Source organism: Mesoplodon mirus (assembly GCF_964341445.2).
Source record: "Mesoplodon mirus genome assembly, chromosome: 8".
In the NCBI taxonomy this organism is placed as follows: Eukaryota; Metazoa; Chordata; class Mammalia; order Artiodactyla; family Ziphiidae; genus Mesoplodon; species Mesoplodon mirus.
The window spans coordinates 39,641,363-39,668,178 of NC_138984.1; the positions used below are offsets into that span (position 1 = coordinate 39,641,363).

General features: G+C 41.0%; 1 protein-coding gene across 9 annotated transcripts in view; it reads left to right on the top strand.

Annotated features, from left to right (window-relative positions):
• Window positions 1-26,816, top strand: part of HECW2 (HECT, C2 and WW domain containing E3 ubiquitin protein ligase 2) — a 415,178-nt gene that overhangs the window by 255,212 nt on the left and 133,150 nt on the right. For all 9 annotated transcript variants that reach the window (XM_082629938.1, XM_082629942.1, XM_082629944.1 and 6 more), the window contains 6 exons: window positions 4,504-4,598; window positions 9,606-9,681; window positions 14,431-14,600; window positions 18,515-18,657; window positions 24,053-24,153; window positions 24,580-25,929. In XM_082629938.1, coding sequence (XP_082486064.1) covers window positions 4,504-4,598; window positions 9,606-9,681; window positions 14,431-14,600; window positions 18,515-18,657; window positions 24,053-24,153; window positions 24,580-25,929 — 1,935 coding nt within the window. The remainder of the gene's footprint in view (window positions 1-4,503; window positions 4,599-9,605; window positions 9,682-14,430; window positions 14,601-18,514; window positions 18,658-24,052; window positions 24,154-24,579; window positions 25,930-26,816) is intronic.

Below are 26,816 nucleotides of genomic sequence, written 5' to 3' on the forward strand. Positions count from 1 at the left end.
GGGCTTGGAATCCTATACCATTGCCTAGAGTTAATGTAGCTGAGTTGAGATTGCTTTTTAAAAGTAAATTTTGAACAGATAATAGATGAAAAGCATATAATGTTAAAAAGACACAAAAATGAAAGTAAATTATCTCCCCAGCTTCATGCCCCAGTCACCAGTTTCCCCTCCCGGAAGGCAATCAGTTTTACCAGTTTCATGTGATCGTTCTAGATCGTTCTAGATCGTTCTAGATCGTTCGGAAATATTTTCTTCCTTTAGGCAGATGGTAGAATGATTGCTTTAAAATGCAATGTCAGAATGACACAATTACAGAAACCCCTTTACTTGGGAACAGGTTTAAGTCCTTTCTACCTTCCCAGTCACCCCCAACAAGTACAAAGTGCCATCTTTGGACAGTGATCACCCTCCCGTCTGTGGTGAATATGGAGCTGCCATTCTCTTGCTCTGGGGGACCTCTTCATTTGTATTTAATAGAAGCTGGTAAGTTAAAATTTTAAAAATAAAGCGTTTCTATGTCTTATCAGCATTTAAATAGAGGCAGCTAAATCTTTTAGTAACTCTATAAACGAAAGTGTCCGGAAGATTATTGAAAGAGGCCAAAATATATTTCTGCGATTCATGACTGGCTTCAGCTATTCAGAAGGGACCTGAGAGAGAGAAGATGCCACTCGGCAATGTTTTCTTCCTTCCGGGAGCTGGCCCAGACTATAGGTCCTTCTAGGTTAGTGTGGGAGGCCTCACCCTTCTCCTGGTTCACTGCCTCTAAGGCAACATTTTTTTTATTGAAGTAAAATTGATTTACAATGTTGTACCAATCTCAACTCTACAGCGAAGTGACTCAGTTATACACATATAGACATTCTTTTTTTATATGCTTTTCCATTATGGTTTATCCCAGGATATTGAATAGAGTTCCCTGTGCTATACAGTAGGACCTTGTTGTTTTTCCATTCTAAATGTAATAGTTTGCATCTACCAACCCCACACTCCCAGTCCATCCCTCTCCCTTCCCCCCTCCCTCTTGGCAACCACAAGTCTGTTCTCTATGAGTCCATTTCTGTTTTGTAGATAGGTTCATTTGTGCCATATTTTAGATTCCACATATAAGTGATATCATATGGTATTTGTCTTTCTCTTTCTGACTTCACTTAGTATGCTAAGCTCTAGGTGCATCCATGTTGCTGCAAATGGCATTATTTCGTTCTTTTTTATGGCTGAGTAGTATTCCATTGTATATATGTACCACATCTTCTTGATCCATTCACCTGTCGATGGACATTTAGGTTGTTTCCATGTTTTGGCTATTGTGAACAGTGCTGCTATGAACATAGGGGTGCATGTATCTTTTTGAATTATAGTTCTGTCTGGGTATATTCCCAGTAAGGCAACATGTTTTTATAAGCAGTTGCTTTGGAGAAAACACTCTTCATTTTTTATAATCCAAAGGAATAGTTATATGTATTCCCCCTCCATAATTTGGGGCCTGATTAGCTGCCACATCAGGCTGTGGAGAAACTGTTGTCAGGTAGAATGCTCCTTAGTCCATATCCTTCATCTTTCCTGCCTGTGAGCAGGGCTGGCCCTGTGGCTCCTCCCTTATCTGAGGCTCCATCATCATGCCCATGTTTGCTTTCACCTGTTCTTGTATCTGTTTCTCAGCAATAGCTTTCTGGTCTCCTCTTACAGTTAGAGTTTAAAATTGTAGCTAAAATAGAAGCATGAATACCAACTTCTCTTTTCCGCCCTTTTGAGTCGTCTTCCCAGTTACCTCTTCTCATAACTAAAATGTTCAGGGACATTAATCAAAATCCTGCTCTCTCTTCTCTCTCTCTTCCTCAGAGGGGATGTTGCTTAGTTACACCATTTTTAAAAATCTTGAGTGACCTTCTAAAACACTAAATGATACGTGAAGGTGAAACCTCCCACTCAGCATGAAACATTCCTCTATCGTAGGGGCAGAAGTCTCCACTGGTGTCCTCCTGAACAGTCGAGGTGCAAGCAACTAGTTCTGTCTGGTACTGGGTTTTCCTCTCTGGTGACCAGGACCAGCCTATGCATTTGGTTTTGTAGCTGGTGATCTGTGTAAGTCCCCTTGGCTTTACACTGAATCTTAAAGCATTGTGAAGCTGTCAGCTCTGCGGTTTTTGGTGATCATGTCCACAAAATCTGCTGTGCACAATGAGAATGAGTTTATCTTATAGTTTCAGGGATTCTAATTTATCACGGGGGTTGGAGATTTTTGTTTTAGCAAGAAGTAAAGTAACAGTCAGAACGGGTCAGCTAGCAAAGCTGGTCTGACTAGCAACATCTACAGATAAAACTAAGCAGACACTTTTGGGGGTCTGTTTGTTTCCTAGTCTTTTACCTCGCTGACTATTAAAACATTAGAAAAGAGGAGGTGGCATCCTAACTTGAGAGGGAGTTCGGGGAAGATGTCTTGTAAAAATGCACTTCTCTTTATTGAAAAACAAGCTGCTCACTGACTGGCCATTGGCTGGGTCTGTGAGGCACTGCTGCACACAGATTCACAGACTGCTGGTTCCTGGCATGTAGAACGTGATACTAATGAGCTCATGCCTGCAGAATTCAGTCCTCCCGCCTGTCACCGAGCTTGTTCTGCTTTGACAGTCCTTGTACATGTTACTTAGCTTTGTTCTTGCAGAATACATGCTACTGGTCTTGAAGGAGAGCAAGTGGGACAGTGGTTTACTCAGATCTATAGTTATTACATTTCCATAATCACCAAAAACCTGTGTTAGTGCTCACTCAAGTCACTTATGTAGGGTTCCAGGGAATTCATAGTAAAGCTAGAATAGCTGCCAAGGTCGTCTTGCTGGTCCTCAAGCCGGCATGCTCATTCCTGCTTCCCTGTTTTTGCCACTACTCACTCCTGACTCTCTCCAACCCCATTTTTCTCAGCTGAAGGTCTGAGTTCAGTTTGTTCCACGAGACCTTTCCGAGTCCACTGTGCCCTCACGTGGAATATTTTCCATGATCTTCACAGTTCTACCTGGCACTCTGCCTCTTCAGTGCTTCTCTTCTGGATTTTGTCATCTTAACAGCTGCACTAGAAAACACCTGCTAGACCAGAACCCTCCCTCTGATTCCCTTGTGCTGTCTAGCATGGTGCTGGGCATGGTAAAAATCTTTCACTTCATGATGCCACCTACGTTGTGAATCACTGCTTTGTGATTAACGTACGTAATGGAAAGCCTCAATATTTTACCCATGAGAGACCTTTTTTTATGAGATTTAGTATTTTTTCATTGATGGGAAATATAATATTATATTTTTATATGTAATATTCCTATATAAGTTCCTAAAGTAGGATTTTTCTTTAATCATTGTATCTTCTTCTTAAAATAAGCAAACCAAATACTCTGTAGGAGACCACTTGGTGCTGTCAGGAAAGTCAGTGCAAAATTAATTTCCTTGGGGAGTCACATCGAGTGGTCCCACTTTAATAATCCAGGTGACTCAGTTGAGAGGGTAATTCCACTCCTATAGGCTAGGACTCTCCTCTGCAGCCTGCCCATCAGCGTCATTGCCTATATTAAGTGACACCTTGGGAAAAAGACATCTCACAGGGAAACTTCAGTGACTCAGATGCTCTGTATACAGAGAAATTTCATTGACTCTGGGTTTAATCTTTGACACTTGTTGGCTTCATGGTAATTATAGTTACTTTCCAAAAACAATAATTGACATTTGTATTGCTTTTTATCATGTTTAAATTATATAGTATATAAATATATATACATACAAACGCACCTATAGTTATATCCAATATATATACATACACCCGTCCACACCTGTGGAGATGTAGATATATATTTACTGGTGGTTCCAAAATATGATCCCTACTAGTGGCTACATTTAAGTCACTTGGAAAATTAAAATAATACAGGTCCCCAGACCCTCTCACCACAGAGTCTCCTACAGCAATCTTTTATACTCTGTCTGCTCTTTTTTTTATTTCCATTGACACCTGCATTCTGTCTATATTGTAGAGGATAGGAGTGAAGGCTTTGGAATGGGGCAAAGCCCCATTTGATGGGGTTTGAGTCCTGACTCTGTCGTTTCTTACTTGTTTGACCTTCGGCAAACCTCAATACTTCAGCTGTTCTATGGGGACAAGAATTTCTGCCTCCCGAGGTAAATATGAGGGGTCAATAACAATGGGGGCAGAGACGCAGCCCTGTGGTCCATCAGCAGCTCCTCAGTGAATGGTAGCTAGTCTTATTCTTATCTCTACACTAATATTTTGGCGTGTTGTTTTTGTGCACTGTTTTTCTAATATATTTGGGGTGTTCTTAGAAATTTTCAGAGAAGCCTATAAAATCAAACAAGAATTGGTATAATCTGTTGCCTCTGACTGGAAAAGAAGGGATCGCTCAAAGAGTCCTGAGTGGGATTTTCTGAGAGGTGGATTTCCTCAGGTGATGCCTAAGGGACTTGTTTCAGTGTTTAAATTACTGTTTTTCTCCAATCCATTTACAGCGGAGATAAAAATCTGTTTCAAATACTACCACGGCATTAGTGGAGCCCTGCGAGCCACGACCCCCTGCATCACGGTGAAGAACCCCGCTGTGATGGTGAGTGCCCCTCAGGCTGCTTCCTTGAGCCACAGTCCCAGAGGCCTTGGTTTCTATTTTTGCCTGTGCAGCTCTGGCAGGGTTATGGGAAACAATGCAAAGGAAACACATAGCAGTGTGGGCGCCGTTTTGGGAAAGGAAATAACTTACAGGATGGCTTAACTAAATCCATAATGTAAACCAGTGGGAAAATATGGCTTGATTTATAATAATTCTGTATATAGTCAACTCTCCAGGGAACCTATTCCTGAAGGAAATTGGTGAGTGCCCATCCATCATGGAAGGTTTTTTTTTAAACTTTGTCAGGGTGGCCAGTTGGTAGGAAATGGTGGCATTTTGCATCTTATGTGAATTTAATTTACATGAACTCAGAGAGGAAAAAAAAAATTTAAGTAGTGGGTGATTCTCCCTGCCAGTCAGTTTAACAGACTTTTACCCCAAAGAGAGTGTGAGATGGGGATTACGAATGCGCCGTTCCTGCAGGACAGAGTGTGGGATCCCTCTTGATGCTGAATTGAGCTATAGTGCTTAAAGGTACCACACATATGTTTGGTATCACGTGGCCACTCAACAGAAGCCAGCCTTTTCACCAGGTCCTCAATTAAAGAAAGAGATATCTAACTTAGCTTCGGAGGAAACTGACTGTGCTGGACTTTTGAAGGAACATATGTCCATTTCCAACATGGTACTTTCTTAAGAATTACTTTTCACAATTTCATGATTTTTCACTTCACCAACTAACTTTAGAATCTAACAGCTTCACAGGATGCACTCCATTGTACACGGGTGGTTGAACTCAGATGATTCTTGGAGTCCAAGATATATAAATCATTGCAGTGTTTATAAGTCATTAATAACAATCAGGTCGTGAAAGTATAGAAGAAAATTATTGACTCGTAATATAGAATCTTCATAATATTGTGTGTGTGTGTACACATTTATAGATGCATGCATTTTTGGAAGTAAGCAAGTGAACAGGTTGACTCCCTGAAATTCAGAATGTAATCTCAGCAGATGGCATTTTGAAATTGTCTGGCCCACCAATACGATATCAAGCAATCTTTTCCTTTCATTTATTCATTCAAACAAATATTCATTGGGTGCCTACTAAGTGCCAGACTTTATACCCAGCACTAGGAATGAAATGATAAGCAAAAACACAGCCCTTGCTCTCACTGGTCTGGTGGGGGAGAGAGACATCAATTAAGCTGAATTGTATTTATTTGAGTGATAATTACTATGAGGGGCAGTGAAATGGGGCTATGAGAGCATATACTAGCAGGTCTTGGAAAGCTTCCCTGAAGAAGGCATGTTTTCAGGACAATCTGAAGGATGAGTAGAAGTTACGTAGATGAAGAGGGGGAGGGAAGAGCATTTTAGGTAAAGGGAACGGTATGTGCAAAATTTTCAATATCTAAGTACTCTGCTCACATTTGAATTATATTTGAGTTCCTATTATAGTGAACAAAGTATAGAATTTTTTTTTTAAACCCACATTTACTATATAAGACTTTGAAGGTTCACAAGGAGAATAACAGTTGTTGATTACAAAGTCTGCCATGTCACAGTAAGCACTGGAACACACTATAATTAATATTCTAAAAAGAAAAATTATAAAATGAGAAAAGTGGGGCTGTTTATTATAATAAAACGTTTGAAAAATTAACTATGTGTACAATTAGATAATAGCTCCCAAACATGACTTTCTGGAGTCAGATTTTCTTGGATTTGAGCAGTTTCCATGATCAGATATCACTGATGGCCGGGAGCTTACAGCCTGGTGAGCATTGATCTTGTTCCATTGATTTTGCTTTGAGATTATTCTGTCAAAGCCTGTGGATAGTTGGAGATAATTAATTTTCTTCAGACAGGTTTTAGAGCACCTTAAAAGCTTCATAGATACAGCACTGGCAATCATAATAGACTATTTAGATTCAAAGGCTGACTAATGGAATTGGTGGTCAGTAGATTTCTGACCAAGCTTGAGACAGTTGGGTCTATATCTGCTATTGAGAGGCTGTGCCAATGGGCATTTCAGTGTGGGCTGAGCCCTGTGTTTCTATGACAGCATGATGTTCACCTAGGAATATGACCTGTGTGTAGATATTGTACTGACTGACATCGATATTCACAAAGCTCATTTAGTAGGATCATTCCATGATGCAAAGAATAGCTGGGCAGTAGCAACCACATTTTAATGCTTGATGACACTGGGTTGGTTGGCTCTCACTAAGTACATATGGTTTATTATATTGTGCTGTACCCCTCTGACTCATCATCCCTAGGTTAAATAGAGCAGAGACAGCACCCAACTGGCCAGATAGCATCGCTGTCTCTGCCTCATCCTGCTTTCACCACACACACACACCCCTGGACTATAAAGTGGCAAATAGAGAGGTAGTACAGACTGCATCTGGGACAGACACTCAGCAACAGCTGCCCTTCCTGTGCCAGGCATCTCACAAACCGTGGCCTCCCCTCAAATGGACCACACTGCCCGGGGAGAGGTGCCCCCTCCGAAAACATGATGTCTCTTCACGCCAGGTGAGAACAGGGAGACTTTGCAAAGATTCATAGTCTGTCATCATTCAAAGCCTACTTAAAATGTTCTAAGAAATTATAGAAACTAAAGAAAATGCCCTCGAATTCTCCTTTTAAAAATGTAATTCACTGTCTGGCAAAAGGCTAATATGAAACAATTCTCACATAATTCACAGATAAACAGTGTCCTTTACAACAACGTGGTAAAATGCTCATGTGAACTAATATTCGGAGAATTCAGCTTTATCATTCATGACAATAAAGCCAGGAAAGACCAACCTGATCACCAGATATAGGAACATCAGTGATAATAAACACATCTGTACTCAGTGTTTAGAGAGAGGTTTTTAAATAAACTCCCTTCCTAGATTTAAGCCAGGAAAGCTCAGAAGTAATACTGTCAACCCGTGTTGAAACAATACATGGTAGTGAGTGATGGTCACCTTTATCTGTCCCTGAAGCAAAGGATTTCCTGTTCCAAGTGACACATATCACTGTGTACTCTGATGAATGGCAATGACGTCAAAGTATGCATGACAGAGAAGACATAACTTTTTTTTTATTCTTGATTCATTGCAAAAGGATATGTGAGAAAGGAGACCATGCGATCAGGATGGCTGCTCTTTCCTTCCCTATAGGGTTTTTCAGTTACTTCTTGCAGGACAATGTGCATCTGGATGGAACGAAGTAGAGATGCCTGGATGGTACCCTAGGCATATTGCAAATGATATGTGAAACAATCAGGAAGCAGTTAAGTGTCAACACAAAATAGTTTTGACTAAGGTACAAGAAGTAGAGAAGGAAATGGAAAATTTTTTTAATGTTTATTTTTGGCTGCGTTGGGTCTTTGTTGCTGCGCACGGGCTCTCTCTAGTTGCGGCGAGCAGAGGCTTCTCTTTGTTGTGGTGTGTGGGCTTCTCATTGCGGTGGCTTCTCTTGTTGTGGAGCATGAGCTCTAGGCGCACAGGCTTCAGTAGTTGTGGCACACAGGCTCAGTAGTTGTGGCTCACGGGCTCTAGATTGCAGGCTCAGCAGTTGTGGTGCATGAGCTTAGTTGATCCGTGGCATGTGGGATCTTCCTGGACCAGGGCTCAAACCCGTGTCCCCTGCATTGGCAGGCGGATTCTTAACCACTGCACCACCAGGGAAGCCCAGAAATGGACATTTATATTTCAAAATTTGAATGGAATTTATTTTGAAGTTCCTCAACTTGGCTTGGATTAGTGAAAGTTTTATCTCTTGGTGGTGTATAATTTTTAAGGGAGGTGGGGAGTGCCACAAAGATAAGATGGAAGGGTGTAATATAAATTTTGGAATTAAAATGTGGTTTCTATTTCTTGACTATTCAAAATACATTCTGCCTTCAAATCTGTCTCTTACAGTGTTCTGGACTTCTTTTTTAGAGGACCACAAAACCCTTTTTTCCTAGTGTACCATAAATTGAGCACTAATTGTACATAAATTGAGAGACTTAATCTGCTATGGTCTGTAAATGACTCGTTTCAAGTAAGATATAATTTACTCAGAAGCTTTTAGAAAAAGCTTTACAATACAATAATCAGTACAATAGGATTGCAAATTCTTATTATTGCTAATTATAATAGCATGTGCCATGTACCAGTAGCACAATAAAATAGGAGTCTACAAGGGCGGTGGGTCATCCACATGGTCACTCAGAAATATTTAGCAAGAGAGGATAATTCTACATTTATATAGATGAGTCTGATGCAAATCACCTGTTTAGTTTATCCTAAGTTTTCCTAATAAATCTGAAGGAATTTGATGTTTGATTTTTAACTTAAGGGAATGTTTTAATACCATAATAGCAATATAAGTATGCTTACTACATGTCAACTATATTCTTTTTAAAAAATATTTATTTATTTTATTTTTGGCTGCGTTGGGTCTTAATTGCTGTGCGCAGGCAGTCTCTAGTTGCGGCGAGCAGGAGCTACTCTTCGTTGCAGTGTGCAGGCTTCTCATTGTGGTGGCTTCTCTTGTTGCGGAGCATGGGCTCTAGGCACGCGGGCTTAAGTAGTCGTGGCTCGAAGGCTTAGTTGTGGTGCATGGGCTTAGTTGCTTCACAGCATGTGGGATCTTCCCAGACCGGGGCTCAAACCCATGTACCCTGCATTGGCAGGAGGATTCTTAACCACTGTGCCACCAGGGAAGCCCCAATATTCTTACCAAAGAAATAAAAGGACATAAAGTAAGTTGATTCATATACCAGGGAACTTGGAAGCTCATATTGGTTACATTTTGGGTAAAGATTAAATTTAGGTATGACCCTTCCTCTAGTCTCTGAGAATCTGTATTTATGTCTCACTTCCAAGATTTGTAGCATATGAAAAGGCATATACAATACATTGATACAAAAATCATATTTGCAAATATATGTGCTTCCCTAAAAAAGTTGAGAGGTACCATATTCCTGTGAAACTTCACATATGTGTTTTTTCTCTGCAGATGGGGGCAGAAGGCATGGAAGGAGGTGCTTCAGGAAGTCAGCATTCTCGAAAACTCGTTAGCTTTACGTTGTCTGGTAAGGATGTCTTTAAACATGACGTCCAGTTGGAAAGTGTGTAATTTCAAAGGCACAAATAGTCACTTCTTTCTACACTCTCACCTATGATATATGAGCAAGTTTTTTCTTTTTTTTTTTTTTGGTAACACTTCTGGAAATTCAAGTATATCTCTTACCATGAAAAATTACATTATTAATATAAACTCAGAAAGCTTCTAGCAAGTTGTCTTGTGATGAAAAGACCATAACTATGTATACTTACTTAAAAAAAACTGTAATGTAACATGTGCTAAACCCACTGTAGAGCTTAGATAACTGAAAACAATTTGTGCTTGCCTCATCTAGAGAAAGGAAAAATTTGGAGACTGGCGAAAAAAAGCCAAGGGATACTCCTATTTCTGTAAAGGAATACATATAAAGAATTGAAAAGTGGATAAGACAATTTTTTTGTTGTTTATTTTCTGGTTAGTAAAATATTCTTATTTTTTGTATATTTATCATACAACTGAAGCACTGCTTCTCAGGTTGTGAGTTGGAACTCATTGGTGATTTCTAAGATTAATTTAGTTGAAACTAGCAATTAAAAAAAGAATAGAAAAAAGTCAGAGTTTAACCACCAAAGGGAAATGTTTTTCATAGAACACCAGTTTATACAAACTGAAAATTTCACACACAAAAATATACACACCTATGTATGTGTATAATGGGTTTCAAGATAAATGTATTTCATACATAGATCACTGTCAAAAAAAGTTTCAAAGCCACTGATTCAAAAATATTAATCGGCAGTCATAAAGTCAAGAATACTCTAAGAAAATCAGTATTTGAAATGGACTTTTAAAACAGATGACCATACTACAATACATGTAAAATCAAGTCTAACAGATGCCTATCACTGTAAGATGTTTTGTTTTCATTTTTCCATTGTTGTAGTGCTTCTGAAATTTAAATTAGATTCACTTTTTCTTGGCTGCAAAAAAATTTTATGAATGAAAATAGAAATTTTCAAGAGTGAGGGTTAGAAGGCTGATCTTGAAAACACAAGTCCATGATGCATGAATATCACATATAATGGAAGTGTGCACATTAGTTCATTGCTGGCCCACAGCCTATCTGTGTCTGTTCTAGCATGTTCCTTCTCCTCCCCTTCCCCTGCCATACAGGTTACTTACCATGAAAACCATTTTGCTCTGGTTCTCTGGCAAATCTCAGAGGCTGTAAACTGGTTCAAATTTGGCCAATAAATATATTTGGGTTGGAACCCTCAGGTTTTAAAAAATATCTAGATTTTTAGAAAAGCACTTACTACCACTGCCTGTGATACTACTCCCCACCCCCCTTATCTGTCTCTCTTTTGAAAGCACTTCAGTTGGCTACCTGTGCTTTAGATCTTCACAGTTCTGGGGTGGTTGCAGGAAGAGAAATTGGTTATAGATTTCTTCGTTTATAGATATGGAACAATTGGCCAACCTCCATGGCTCAGAAAACTTAGTTTGTCCATACCACGGTTTTCTTAGTTTAGAAGCATTGCCCTAAGCTTTCAAATGATCAATATCACTCTAAATATGGCACACACATATTGATTTTGACTCCAGAGGGGATGTTAATTAACCCACCATGGGAGAATGACCACGTAGAAGTTGAAAATCTCAGGACATTTTCCTAAAAAGTAGGAAATAAGCTTTGGGGCACAGCCAAATGCTTTTTTATATATATACAACTTTTTCTAACATCCACCTCAATACACATGGAGGCTCGCTACCTAAAATCTGCTTTATTTCTTACCATGTAATCAGCTATTTGCAGATGATGTATAGAAATGGCTAAAAATTATAGAAGATGAAAGCAACTTTATAACGGTAATTCTAAAAAATTCATCTGGTTGTAGCATATTGACAGTGGATGATAATATTTATGGAGCGCATTTAAGCACTGTAGAATGTCTGCAAATGTTCTACTCTTGATTACCTATGGATAAGTAGGGACACAAATAATTGAACTCTGCTAAAACAAAAAAACTGTTAGGTTTTTTTTTGTGGTACGTGGGCCTCTCACTGTTGTGGCCTCCCCCGTTGCGGAGCACAGGCTCCGGACGTGCAGGCCCAGCGGCCATGGCTCACGGGCCCAGCCGCTCCGTGGCATGTGGGATCTTCCCAGACTGGGGCACGAACCCGTGTCCCCTGCATCAGCAGGTGGACTCCCAACCACTGTGCCACCAGGGAAGCCCCAAAAAACTGTTTTTTGGTGACTATCTTAAACCTTTTCTCCAAGTAAGAAAGATATTTAACCTGTCATACCTTTGTGACTTTGAGTCCTTCTTTAGTCTATTAGGTGATGTGGATATTTATGAACAATAAAATATATAAAAGATAAAAGAGAGAGGCAAGAGATGGATAAAGTGAACTGAATAATCAGAGTACAAATAATTGGTAGTTTATTGTATTTATTTGTACGATGTCCCTTGTGGAAAAGGGTTAATAGTGACATCTTTCTTCGCTGTGGCTTAATCTTCTGGTGGATGCTTTTTCTTCAAAGGAATGTTTTGCATGAATAATTTAGGTCTGTCAGACGTCATGGCAGCCATTTCTGTACATGTTACTCCTTGTTTACTGCAAAGAAATCCCTTCTTGAGAAGTAGATTTAATATCTAAAGAATGTCATTCTCTTGTCTGAGTCTGAGGCGAGCACAATCAAGAAAGGTAAGAAAATAAATATGTAAATTGCATTTTCTCTCAAAGCTGTTTAATGCTAAATAAAGCCAAGTGACAACATGTAGCATTATTAAATTGACAGTAAAATGCAAATGCTGTATTAATAATGACTCCATAGTTTAGGAAGTGCCAGGGATGGGGACTGTGAAGCTAATGAGATTACAGCAGCTTCTCTGAAGTGCTTGTCTAGTTCTTTACTCATCTTTCCCTTCTGCCACTGGCTTTTAGATCAAAGATCTTACTATATTTGATGCAGCGTTCTTAACATAAGGTCCTCTTGCTTGAATTTTTAAATCTTTTCTGATATATTAGACTGTCTCCCGCTACTGCCAGTTATGAGTCATTAGACAGTCCTGGTCTGTTTTCATCACATGTTATCTAGTCCACAAGTTGTTTTTGTTTGTTTTTTTTTTGCGGTACGCGGGCGTCTCACTGTTGTGGCCTCTTCCGTTGCAGAGCACAGGCTCCGGACACGCAGGCTCAACGGCCATGGCTCACAGGCCTAGCCACTCCACAGCATGTGGGATCCTCCCGGACCGGGGCACGAACCCATGTCCCCCGCATCAGCAGGCAGACTCTCAACCACTGCGCCACCAGGGAAGCCCCTAGGCCACAAGTTCTTGTTGGTCATTGGGAACCTCCTCCAGGGAGTATGGTTCTATGGGCAACCCCAGGCCAATTCTGTCCTTCTAAGAAAGACTTTGTGTTTCAGGAATGGGCTTGAGTAGGATGACCCTGGTGACCTCCTAAAATGTGGGGTTACTCTGTAGGGTCTCTTCCCCAGCTCATTTGGGTAATCCAAAGGTCTTTGAGGATTCAGAGGCCATCCACAGAATTTTTTTCTGAACCAGTGGTGAGGACTTCCCTACACTGATCATAACTGCATAAAGTTACCTAGAAGCTGTCTATTCTCCCGGAAGCTTTCAAGATCACTTAGCTCTCAGGGCAACCTTATTCAAACTGATATTCTCAGAAAGGCATTGAGGATCCAGTGAAGCCAGCTTTATTTCCTGACATTTTTGTGTCCCTCAGCTTGACCATTTTTAAAAGTTTTAGTCTCTTCACTAACCAGACTTTAGCCAGAACTTTTAGCAGCTCGCATAGTATGAAATAACAAGTGGTGACTCTAAGATGAGTTATGGGACATTCATCAAATATATAATTTACTTAACAGCCTATTGAAAAAATAACCTTACAATTATTTAATATAGCAGATAGCATTCAAAGTTTAGAAATATTTCTGGTCTCCTTTTATTTCCCCTAACATTCATTTCATTTGTAGAATATGTATGACGTTTTAAATATGGCATAACTGAATGTGTGCTCTTAAGTTTCATCCCCAATTAAACTTAAGTCAGTGCATCTCATATGTGTATATAGAAGATCCACTTTTCTCTCATGAAGGAACGTATTAGTTTTCTTTTTCTTTTTTTGCTGTACGCGGGCCTCTCACTGTTGTGGCCTCTCCCGTTGTGGAGCACAGGCTCCAGACGCGCAGGCTTAGCGGCCATGGCTCATGGGTCCAGCCACTCCGCAGCATGTGGGGTCTTCCCAGACCGGGGCGCGAACCCGTGTCCCCTGCATTGGCAGGCGGACTCTCAACCACTGCACCACCAGGGAAGCCTGGTTTTCTTTTTTAATACACTATTTACTAAGGGTTTCTCTCAAGAGATTGTGTGAAATGCTAGCTGCCAAGCCACATAGAAAAAGGTGGTGAAGATGTACATGTTAGGATCAAGACGTTTCCAAGGAAAAGTCATTTTAGGTGTATAAGGTGGTAGTAAAAGTTTGGCTTCATTTTGCAGCCTGTTAGGAGACTTTCTGCTGGAACTAGTCATAACCCACTTGTTCCCACTTACCTAAGCAATCATAGTATGAATAACTTTGTTGTTTTACCAAATAGTTTCTGTTTAGAGCTTCCTGTGTGATTATTTAAGAACAAATTGTCGTTGAGCTGCTTGTTCTAATCAAGATACATGAATCTTCTCTCCTTCTGTCCCTCTCCTCTCCCTCTCTCTTTCCCTCCCTCCTTCCTCCTCTCTTTCTTTCTTTAAAGATCTTCGGGCAGTTGGGCTAAAGAAAGGGATGTTCTTCAATCCTGACCCTTATCTTAAGATGTCGATTCAGCCAGGGAAGAAGAGCAGTTTCCCCACCTGTGCCCACCATGGGCAGGAGAGGAGGTCTACTATCATCAGTAACACCACAAATCCAATTTGGCACCGAGAGGTAAGATGATAGTACGTGGCCTTCTACTTGACAGTTAGGAATCTGGCCAACTCCGTCTCTTTCCACTGGACTCTGTATCATTGAGCTGCTTATGGGTGTGGGCAAGATGGTTGAGGTGTCTAGAGGTTCTGTTAGAAAAAGGTACAATGAAAATGAGATATTCCCTTCTAACCAGGGCTGGGTCTAGGGTAAATCAAGTGAGGCACTTCCTTCAGGTGCATGATTTATAGGGTCCAAAAGACTCAGTGATCAAAATTAATATTTCAATGCAATATTTTAAAAAAATCAAAATCAAGGCAAAAATTCATGATGAACAAAATATCAAAATTCTCTAAGGGCAGCATCAGTAACAGTGCTATATGGGAGCCTGAGGCAGAAGGAAAAGTCAGTAATACTGATCCCATTTTTATTTAAAATTTTGATATTTTGTTCTAGCATATACTCAGTACAGATTAAGGGAATTTCTCTCCTTACTGTCTGGCAAATGGTTTTTGGATTTCCATTATAGATTTTGGTCACTTACATGAACCATTCAAGGAGTCGTCATCCTGAGGCAAGGCAGATTGTGTTGATGGTATTTCAGACTCTCTCACAGTTACAATACATTACCAGTCATCATAGTGCATCATATCAGTGAAATCAAGCCCAGGGTTTTCCCGCTGGAACTATTTAAAGTCAAAGAATGAACAGAGACATTGCTTCTTTTCTAGGGAGCAAAGTGTGAGTTCTCCCACCATTTTTCAGGGAACCAAGACACATTTCATATACTAGCATTAATGAGTGCTTCTAGACAAACCTGTATTGGCATGGGAGTTGCACAGTTAATTAAATCACTCCCTAAATGTTTAGTGACAATAATATGTTCTAACAATGTTGAACGAGTATTTCATTGGAGAAGGAGATACTTCAGGGGATCTAAAACCAAATGGAGAAAAAATGTGGCTATTTGAGACTTGCCAGTGCAGCAGGATGTTTCTCCTGGGCAGTTTTTATGGTTATTTAAGTGGATAAATGCTACATGTTTTCTTATTCCTGGTTTGAAAAACTACTTACTGTCCCCAAATAGTGAATAACTTTTAAAGGCATACCACTTAATTTAATACATTAGAAGCCTAGAAGACATAAAACGTTATCTCAAGATGAACACTTAGAAGGCACATGGTGGATATAGTAATGATACTAGCAATAACTTTATTTCCCTAACATTCTTTTTTTTAATTTTTTAATTTAATTTTTTTATACAGCAGGTTCTTATTAGTCATCGATTTTATACACATCAGTGTATACATGTCAATCCCAATCTCCCAATTCATCACACCACCATCCCCACCCCCCGCGGCTTTCCCCCCTTGGTGTCCATACGTTTGTTCTCTACATCTGTGTCTCAATTTCTGCCCTGTAAACCGGTTCATCTGTACCATTTTTCTAGGTTCCACATATATGCGTTAATATACAATATTTGTTTTTCTCTTTCTGACTTACTTCACTCCATATGACAGTCTCTAGATCCATCCATGTCTCAACAAATGACTCAATTTCGTTCCTTTTTATGGCTGAGTAATATTCCATTGTATATATGTACTACAACTTCTTTATACATTTGTCTGTCAATGGGCATTTAGGTTACTTCCATGACCTGGCTATTGTAAATAGTGCTGCAATGAACATTGGGGTGCATGTGTCTTTTTGAATTATGGTTTTCTCAGGGTATATGCCCAGTAGTGGGATTGCTGGGTCGTGTGGTAGTTCTATTTATAGTTTTCTAAGGAACCTCCATACTGTTCTCCATAGTGGCTGTATCAATTTACATTCCCACCAACAGTGCAAGAGGGTTCCCTTTTCTCCACATCCTCTCCAGCATTTGTTGTTTGTAGGTTTTCTGATGATGCCCATTCTGACTGGTTTAAGGTGATACCTCATTGTAGTTTTGATTTGCATTTCTCTAATGATTAGTGATGTTGAGCAGCTTTTCATGTGCTTCTTGGCCATCTGTATGTCTTCTTTGGAGAAATGTCTATTTAGGTCTTCTGCCCATTTTTGGATTGGGTTGTTTGTTTCTTCAATATTGAGCTGCATGAGCTGTTTATATATTTTGGAGATTAATCCTTTGTCCGATGATTCGTTTGCAAATATTTTCTCCCATTCTGAGGGTTGTCTTTTCGTCTTGTTTATGGTTTCCTTTGCTGTGCAAAAGCATTTAAGTTTCATTAGGTCCCATTAGTTTATTTTTGTTTTTATTTCCGTTACTCTAGGAGGTGGATCAGAAAAGATCTTGCTGTGATTTATGTCAAAGAGTGTTCTTCCTATGTTTTCCTCTAAGAGTTTTAGAGTGTCCAGTCTTATATTTAGGTCTCGAGTCCATTTTGAGTTTATTTTTGTGTATGGTGTTAGGGAGTGTTCTAATTTCATTCTTTTACGTGTAGCTGTCCAGTTTTCCCAGCACCGCTTATTGAAGAGAGTGTCTTTTCTCCATGGTATATCCTTGCCTCCTTTGTCATAGATTAGTTGACCATAGGTGCATGGGTTTATCTCTGGGCTTTCTATCTTGTTCCATTGATCTATGTTTCTGTTTTTGTGCCAGTACCATATTTTCTTGATTACTGTAGCTTTGTAGTATAGTCTGAAGTCAGGGAGTTTGATTCCTCCAGCTCCGTTTTTTTCCCTCAAGACTGCTTTGGCTATTCGGGGTCTTTTGTGTCTCCATACAAATTTTAAGATTTTTTGTTCTAGTTCTATAAAAACTGCCATTGGTAATTTGATAGGGATTGCATTGAATCTGTAGATTGCTTTTAACCATGTTTTTAAGCATGTTACCAGTACAAGCCTGATTGGGGGGGGGTGTAAGGGATGAGATTATCATCTCTCCATTTGTGTGATTAAGAAACAGAAGCTTAAAATGTTTATGTAACTAACTATTCAGAGGCTAGTAGTGCTTAAACTCTGCTCCCTTATTCTAAACAAGTGCTTTTTCCATTAAGAAAATGACTGAACTTTACGGCCCTTTGGTGAAATTAAATTGTTATGACTAAATAAATTTAGTGACCCCTAAGTGTAAAGCTGGCTGGCACTATTTATATCACTGTGGTTGCCTGGATACTGCCAGGGAAGGAGAGAAATGGTTCAGGTTAGATTCCTGGCTCCATCACTTACTTTTCCTGAAAGCCTCATCATTAAAAAGAAAATTTTATCTTTGTAATATATGTGAAAGTCTTTGTAAATGAGTAAAGCTCTTTATTTTTATTTTATATCCTTATTAATATCCAATCCAGTTTTCTCCAATGGCATTCTTAAAACAACACATCTTATCTTAACTTCATACTTTATTTTTCTCTCCCAGAAGAAATGTCCCTGTGTGCCTTTTAAATTAAGTAACTTCCATTTAAGCATTGTTTTATTTTAATATAAACCAGGGAAACCATCATATCCTTTAGATGTTCCTACTTTAACCACTAAGTGAAGGAGTATTTTAACCTATTATGTGTAACTTCGAAAATACCATGGGATCAGGAATTAAAATTGCTGTTAATCAAATGTATCAGTTAAGTCGAAGCCACTCTATAACAAGATATTAAGTATTAAAGAATTAAGATACGTTAAATGTAGTGAGCACTAAAATTGTATTGTGCATAGTTTAATATTTGATAGCATCTCCTAAAACTGTTGAACCAGGAAGGGTTGGATGATCAAAGGGGCTTCCTTTGTCATACAGATCCTAGCTGTTGCTTTTTAGTCTTTGTGAATGTTAATGATTCTGAGTGAATAAAGGATTGACAATAGCTGCAGATTTTTCTAGCAATGTGGACTCTGTGTGTCGTTAGGATTTAAGAGATACTATTTTCTATAATAATAAACTGATATACATAATTTCATATTTATCTCTTTTTTTGCCTCAACATGTTATGTTTTGTTTTCAGAAATATTCCTTTTTCGCACTCCTTACTGATGTCTTAGAAATTGAAATTAAAGACAAATTTGCCAAGAGCCGTCCTATCATCAAGCGTTTTCTGGGGAAACTAACCATTCCAGTCCAGAGGCTTTTGGAGCGGCAAGCCATCGGGTAATCAGCCCTCACACCTAGGGGTCTTGTTGGGATTAGTTCCTACTGAAGCAACTGAAATGATACTTTGAAGTCCGAGGACTTTTCTTACTGATAAGAAGTGGTAACATAATTCTTTTAAAAAGGAAAGTGCTCTATGCCACGGAGCGGCTGGGCCCGTGAGCCATGGCCGCTGAACCTGCGCGTCCGGAGCCTGTGCTCCACAGCGGGAGAGGCCACAGCAGTGAGAGGCCCGCGTACCACAAAAAAAAAAAAAAAAAAAAAAAAAAGAAAGTGCTCATATACTTATTGAAATGTGCAGGGCAGAAAGCACTTTATTTTAATTATACACCTTTTTTGGGTTATCTATTTTTTCCACGATGTACCTACCATTATTACCATTTCAGTGTCAAATGTCACAGTGCTCAGTTGTTTTTGAGATATTGAAATCTTGCTATAAAAATCCCTCTCTAGAGCAAGATCTTCGTGTCAGGTTGACGCCTCCTGATCCTGATTAACCCCATCCAGAGAATATGTTATTCCTGAGACACCAAAACTACCTTATTTTAGGGCCCTTTAAAACACAGCCTAGACTCTGAGAATGTGTTATAGTGGAGCTCTAAGACATATATGTTCGTTCAGACAACTAGAAATTACTTGTTGAGAGAATTTTAAATTTATTTATTTATTTATTTATTGCTGTGTTGGGTCTTGGTTTCTGTGCGAGGGCTTTCTCCAGTTGTGGCGAGCGGGGGCCACTCTTCATCGCGGTGCACGGGCCTCTCACTATCGCGACCTCTCGTTGCAGAGCACAGGCTCCAGATGCGCAGGCTCAGTAGTTGTGGCTCACGGGCCCAGCCGCTCCGCGGCATGTGGGATCCTCCCAGACCGGGGCACGAACCCGCGTCCCCTGCACTGGCAGGCGGACTCTCAACCACTGCGCCACCAGGGAAGCCCGTTGAGGGAATTTTAAAATGTGATTTGACGTTTGTTTTCTTTCTGTGAACTTTTTGTAAGCTGTGAATCAAGTAGTTAAGAAATCGTAACATGCCTCCATCCCTCGTGATACAATGGTGTATATATTTTCACATGGTAAGGGCCAGCAAACCGAGGAACGCTGGTGCTCTCAGGTGGCACTGGGGGGGCATCTTGTTCGTTTTAGGAGGACATTATGAACGTACGATAATAGTAGTGGTAGTAGCAGCAGTAGCAGTGATAACAGTAGTTGTAGTAGTGGTAGCAGCAGTAGTAAAACCAAAGTAAACAAAAGAGAGGACGAGGCCCTATTCTATGTCAGGAGCTAAGTAAATTACACTCATCAGCTCACGTAGCCTTCCCAGCAACTCTGAGAGGTGAATAATGTGATTATACCCATTTTGGAGATGAGAAATCTGAGGCTAGCAAGCCAGGGGTGGAGCTGGGATTTGAGCTCTGCAACACTTTAAGGACTGGCAGTGATGGAATACTAGTCTAGCTAACTGGGGAAGGTTGCTCATTCCTATTCACCTTGCAGCTAATTAACTGTTCTATTCTGGCAAGTCAGAATTTTTTCAGGCATTAGTTTCCTCATCTGAGAAATAAAGTCTTTAGACCGATGACCTCTAAGCCACCTTCAAAACCTGAAATTAAGAGATTCTAATGGATTCTAATTCTGTGGCCATCAGAGGCAATGGCTGAACCAGACCACATGAAGCAGAAATATTGGGCTGAAATTCTAGCAGCCTGGTTTAATTAGATAAAACTGGGAAATCACAGTTATTTTTAAGGATAGCAATTCTTGCTTCTAGTAGAGATAATATTCTTTGGGAAGTTTTAAAAAATTATTTTTAAGATTGATAGAAAATGAAAAATTATGAAGAGTGAGAATTAACTCTCATTGGAAATATACCTATAATTTAGTTTATTTAAGTATAATCATATAATGTACATAATATCTGTGACCCTTGGCAGAGTGTCAATTTATGTATACCAGTAAGAATGATCAAGGAGAAATAAAACCTTAATCAGTGCTTGAAACTCCTGTTAACTTGCTGGCTTTTCATTCAGTCTTTTAAAGAACTGGACACATAGAGTACTGCCTGTCATGGATTCCATATGTACTGGAAGGAAGTCCAGCATGAATTCATAAAATATCAGAATTATGAAATGTTTCTACATAAGTTTATTAAAAGCATTGCCTGATACTTAGGGATTTGCTTTATTAAATAAATATGTTACTACATATTAGTGTATTGGCTATTAGCATCTAAATATATTTTTGATCTGATTATTACTTTCTATCAAGTAATTGATATGTCTTGAAAAATACTGAGTTTTCTTATGTGTTTTGTAGACTGCAACTCTCTGAAGTAGCTGAGGTTTTACACAGTGAGGTTTTATAGGATGAGCTAGAAGTCCTTACAAATTACCTATTTTAAGAGCATTGGTTTGAATGTGACATTTTTCAGAGAGTGGCTTCCATTCTGTCCAAAAGGCACGTCACTTTGCCACGCTTTGTCATTTGCTGTGATTACACTAGTGAGAGGATGTCTCAGTCAGACAGTGAGAGTTCTTTGGCACTTATTCTTTATAATGACATATCATAATAATATATAATATAGGGTACACAGTTATCTGTCATGGCAAGAGGCAGGATGAATCAGATGAGACTGAGTAAGAACAAGAAAGAGGTGAATCCCTTGACAGGCACGCAACAAGGATGAAACCCCCTTGACTTGGAATCTCCAAATAGGGAGGCTTTCCTGTACTGATAGATTGAATAGTTGAGTATCTTGTCAGTTTGGGTAAAAAATAGCACTAACACCTGTTAAAATTCTTTTTTCCAAGTAAAGAGTCTCATTTGTTAAATTTATTCAACAAATGTGTGGGTGTGTATACATATAGTGTCTACTAAATGTTAAGCACTGTGTTGGGTATTTGGGATATGATAGTGAGCAAAAGGATGGATGCCATTCTTAGACTCCCTACTAAACATTTACTTCCTAGCTAAAATGCATCACTTTTATAAGTTTTTTTTTTTTTCTTTGCGGTATGTGGGCCTCTCACTGTTGTGGCCTCTCCCATTGCGGAGCACAGGCTCCAGACGCGCAGGCTCAGCGGCCATGGCTCACGGCCCTAGCCGCTCCGCGGCATGTGGGATCTTCCCAGACCGGGGCACGAACCCGCGTCCCCTGCATCGGCAGGCAGACTCTCAACCACTGCGCCACCAGGGCAGCCCATAAGTTTTTATCATCAACACCAACACTTTACTTTTATTGGCCAAAGAGGAAGAGAGGAGAGTCAATTTAATTTTAACAAAGAAATGAAGATTTTTATTATTCCAGGACTGAATGTCCAAAGACGTGGGTGAGGAACGGTAATGTTGAGAGTAGGTCCCAGTAGTTTGCTGCTGGGTTCATGCGTTAGTGAACAAATGTGGAGCATCTCTGTGTGTCAGGCACTGTCTAAATGCTGGAAGACAGTGGTAAGAGAAAAAGACATCCCTGCTGTCATCATAGAATTATTCGAACACGCTAATGTAAAAGCATTTAACATACCTGTAATGTCTAATAGTTAAAAATGCCCATATATCCCTTTACAGAAAAAAAAATGTTTAAATACCAGATTAAGTAGACAAAACATTATGATAATAATTGCATTGAGATGCGCCATGAGTAAATATCATTAAAATGCGTGCTACTGAAAGCAGCCAAGAGTCACTGAAAGTGTACATAAAATGAGATCTGATCTGGGGACTGCAGATCAGGGGCTTCTGTGTCAGATGCATCTGTGTTCTAATCCTGGTTCTGTCACTTAATTGTTGCCTGGCCTTGGGCAAGTTACTTACCCTCCCTATGCCTTAGAAAACAGGGCCACCACCTGCCTCACAGGGAAGATTGAAGGAGATGATGCATGCGAAGCCCTTATCAGAGTGTAAGCACTCAGTTGGGGGGAACAAAGCTTTTTAAAAGCGTCAATCAAAAAATTATTACAACATTTCTAGGGAAGAAAAAGAAAGAAGTAAAGGAAATGATCTTATTGTTTTAAGAAAATTTTGCTATGAACTCAAAGAAATTCATAAGATCTGAACTGGGATTTTACATGAGCATGTAAATGTGTACCCGCTAATGTAAAATCCCAGATAACATCTATTTATAATTGTACTGAGGAGGTAGAGAAGAACAAGCAAAATCGTTATGGAGATTAATAATCAGTAGCTGACCAGAGGCTCTGAAGTGTACAGTGGTGCAAGTATTAGGTAGAGGCCTTGTGTTTTCCTCCTGAAGTGGTCATTAGGGGGCAGTGTGAGAGCAGAGATGGTGTGATTTGGTGCTATCCCTCTGGTTATTTTCCTTCATTAAGAATAAATCAGATTCTGAACGAAAGTTGCTTGCATACAGAGAAATGATGTCATTGTATTTGACTTTGATAAATAAACACGGAATTGAAAAAGATCAACGACTCCATCCTCGAGGAGGCTGGTAGCCTGAGCCTGGGGCCAAAGTGGGGCAGGAGCTGGGCCCGGTTGTGGTCCCCTCCAGCGCACCTCCAAGTGTGGCAGCGAGACTCCGACAGCTAGTGCAGTTCTCCAGCTGTCCCATCAGTATGGCTCACAAGCTGCCTGGAGTATCAGTGATAGGCCCCCCAATAGTGAGGGCCAACAGTGAGCCCCTTACTTTACAGGTGAGGAAGGGGAGGTGCAGCAGCCCCCTGCCTCTCACACAGCTGGAGCAGCCGTCAGAGCCCGGCCTGTTCTCACGCTGTTCTGTCCTAACTCCCAGCTCCTGTTCTTCAGGATACAGCAGCGCTGTGCCCTCCATGTGATAACCCTTACCTGTGCGCCTCTCCCTCTCTTTTGTTTCTTTTTCTTTTGCTCGGCCGGCCGTGCAGCATGCAGGATGCGGGATATTAGTTCCCCAACCAGGGATGGAACCTCTGCACCCTGCGGTGGAAGCACAGAGTCCTAACCACTGGACCACCAGGGAATTCCCTGTGCCTGTCTTTTTAGAACCTAACTCCTATCATGCTAAATGCTAAGGAACCAGACCTTCTATACATTTACACTTGAGTCAGAAAACACCCCAAATTTTAGGCCTTGCTCAGCTCCTTGATGGCTTTTAAAATGCCCTTTCTCTGGTCACTCTTAACAGTGAGAGAGCAAATCAGTGCCCTTTAAAAAAATCATAACAATATTGTACAGTATTGCATTTTCAGCCTTTACTGATACAAGATTCCCTTTTATCCCTGGGTTTATAAGTATTCATTTGTACAAATGAACAAAATGACACTGACTCTTAACATGCCTTTGACCTTTTATTTTCTTGTGAGTATGCAAGTTTCAAGAGAAATATGTGGGGTTTGGGGGGTGGCCTATGGGAAGAAGATGAAGGCTGACACCAGAGTAGTATGGATGAAGGAACCATTTCTCCTCTTGCAGTGATCAGATGCTCAGCTACAACCTCGGCAGAAGGCTCCCAGCTGACCATGTGAGTGGGTACCTCCAGTTCAGAGTGGAGGTCACATCTTCTGTGCATGAAGGTGAGATACCTGTATAAATATATTGCTATAGGAAAAACTTGTTAAATCTTACTCTGTTGTCAGTTTACACTTGAACAGAATTGTTTGTATCCTGTTCTGAACATAAAATAGCTATCAAATGATTACCTGCTGAAGTTTTCCAAGCAGATTTAAAAGCCTGTTTATAAGAAAATCTCTCTTAGGTTTTACCTGCCTTTGGAAGCTGGGATGTGGAATTTCCGGCAGTAGTGAACATGTAAACCTCATGTGTCAAACTGACCAGCAATATATGTACTCGTTTAGTAGTGAATAGTAACTCTTAGCAAGTTGGTGAGACCTCAGTGGGATGACTGAATTCTTTGAACTGATTGGTGGCAAAGGAATAGGACATTAAAAGTTCATTCGTTATTACTACTTTGTTTTTATAAATGCTGTTTTCTCCTTCAGATGCTTCTCCAGAAGCTGTTGGCACAATACTTGGAGTCAGTACCGTGAATGGAGACCTCGGAAGCCCTTCTGATGAGGAGGACATGCCAGGCGGCCATCATGACAGCCCGGTTTGTTCCAATGGACCAGTTTCTGAGGAAAGTGCTAATGGGACCCCCAAGCATTCTTTCAGGACTAGCTCTACTCTGGAAATAGACTCAGAAGACTTAACCTCTACTTCTTCAAGGGCCTCACCTCCCAGAGGACGTCAGGATTCACTCAATGATTATTTAGATGCTATTGAACACAATGGCCATTCCAGGTCGGGTGCAGCTACTTGTTCGGAAAGGTCCATGGGAGCCTCTCCGAAACTAAGGAGTAGTTTTCCCACTGACACAAGACTCAATGCAATGCTTCACATCGACTCAGATGAAGAAGACCACGAGTTCCAGCAAGACCTGGGTTATCCATCCTCCTTGGAGGAGGAAGGAGGGTTGATTATGTTTAGCAGGGCATCAAGAACTGATGATGGGAGCCTGACATCCCAGACAAAGCCAGAAGACAACACGGCGGAGAATGAGGAAGCCTCCACCAATGAAGCTGCTTCCTTCGAGGATAAGCCGGAAAATCTTCCGGAGCTTGCGGAGAGCTCCTTACCCTCAGGCCCAGTCCCTGATGAAAGGGAGGATGCTCCAGAGCCTCAACCAAGTGCTGACCAGGGGGGCACTGAATTGTGTGGCTCTCAAGAGGTAGATCAGCCCACAAGCGGGGCAGACACGGGCACTTCTGACACATCAGGAGGAAGCCGAAGAGCCATCAGTGAGGCCGAGTCCCTTGATCAGGGGTCTGAGCCTTCCCAGGTGTCCTCGGAGACAGAACCCAGTGACCCTGCCAGGACAGAGAGCGTGAGCGAGGCCAGCACCAGGCCTGAGGGAGAGAGTGACCTGGACGGGGCCGACAGCTCCTGCAACGAGAGCGTTACCACGCAGCTGTCCTCAGTGGAGACACGGTGCTCATCTCTTGAGAGTGCGCGGTTCCCCGAAACCCCAGCCTTTTCTTCTCAGGAGGAGGAAGATGGAGCCTGTGCAGCAGAGCCCACCAGCAGTGGCCCTGCTGAAGGGTCCCAGGGTTCCATATGCACTCCTGGTTCTTTACCTGTAGTGCAGGTGCCCCGTGGAGAGGAGGAAGGGCCAGGGGCAGAATCGGCTCCTTCACCTGACCAGGAGGAGGTGGGGGAGGTCTGGCAGCGGAGGGGGAGCCTGGAGGGAGCTGCTGCTGCTGCTGAGAGCCCGCCCCAAGAAGAGCGTGACGCGGGGCATGCCCAAGGGGCCTGTGAAGGGGCCACTGCCCAGGAGGAGGGCGCGACCGGAGGTAGGATGTAGAAGACAACGTGGCCCGTGGCTCAGGCATACCCGCTCAGAGAGAAGTCTTGTGGTTTTGTCCCTCAGTGGAAATTGTACTGCAGGGCAAATATTAGCTGAATTCTTCTCCTTGGGGTTCAACAGCTTTTTTTTTTCTTTTAACATCTTTATTGGGGTATAATTGCTTTACAGTGGTGTGTTAGTTTCTGCTGTATAACAAAAGTGAGTCAGCTATACATGTATATATATCCCCGTATCCCCTCCCTCTTGCGTCTCCGTCCCACCCTCCCTATGGATCTTCTTTTGATGGAATAAGAGGCCTGTCAAATAACAGTCTTCCAACTTAGATAATGAACCTCAAGGCTCTGCATCTGTGTGGGCACCTGCTCTGCCTAGAAATGTGGCCCAGTGGGTGGGGGCACCCCTGGTCCACACAGGCCTGGAGGCCTGGGATGCATGCCGCGCGCCGGCACATTCAGTGCCCCTGGGGCTCAGTCCTCTTGTCTGGGCAGTGTGAAAAAGCATAATGAATCTCTGGCGGGCCCTGGGTTTGTAGATACAAAACCAAACAGGCCGGCAGCATCTACGTTAGTGTTACCTGCGAGGTTCTCAGGAACATCTTAACTCGCTGCTTATTGCATGAAGCTTCAGAACAGAAGGTTAATACGTGCTTTGCATCAGTTGTCATATTTTTGCCTTCTGCAGTATAAGAAATGTCAACTAAGTTAGGTGATACATTCTGACACTTGAAAACAAGCTGTTTGCGTGTCTGAGGATGCAAATTTACCCATAAAATGTGTTTTATGTCTCAATGAATGTGGCTCAGCAGAATGATCCCTTTAAACTGTTCTATTATAGCTGCATCAAAAAGTCCGAGTATAATTTCATATGCCTAAA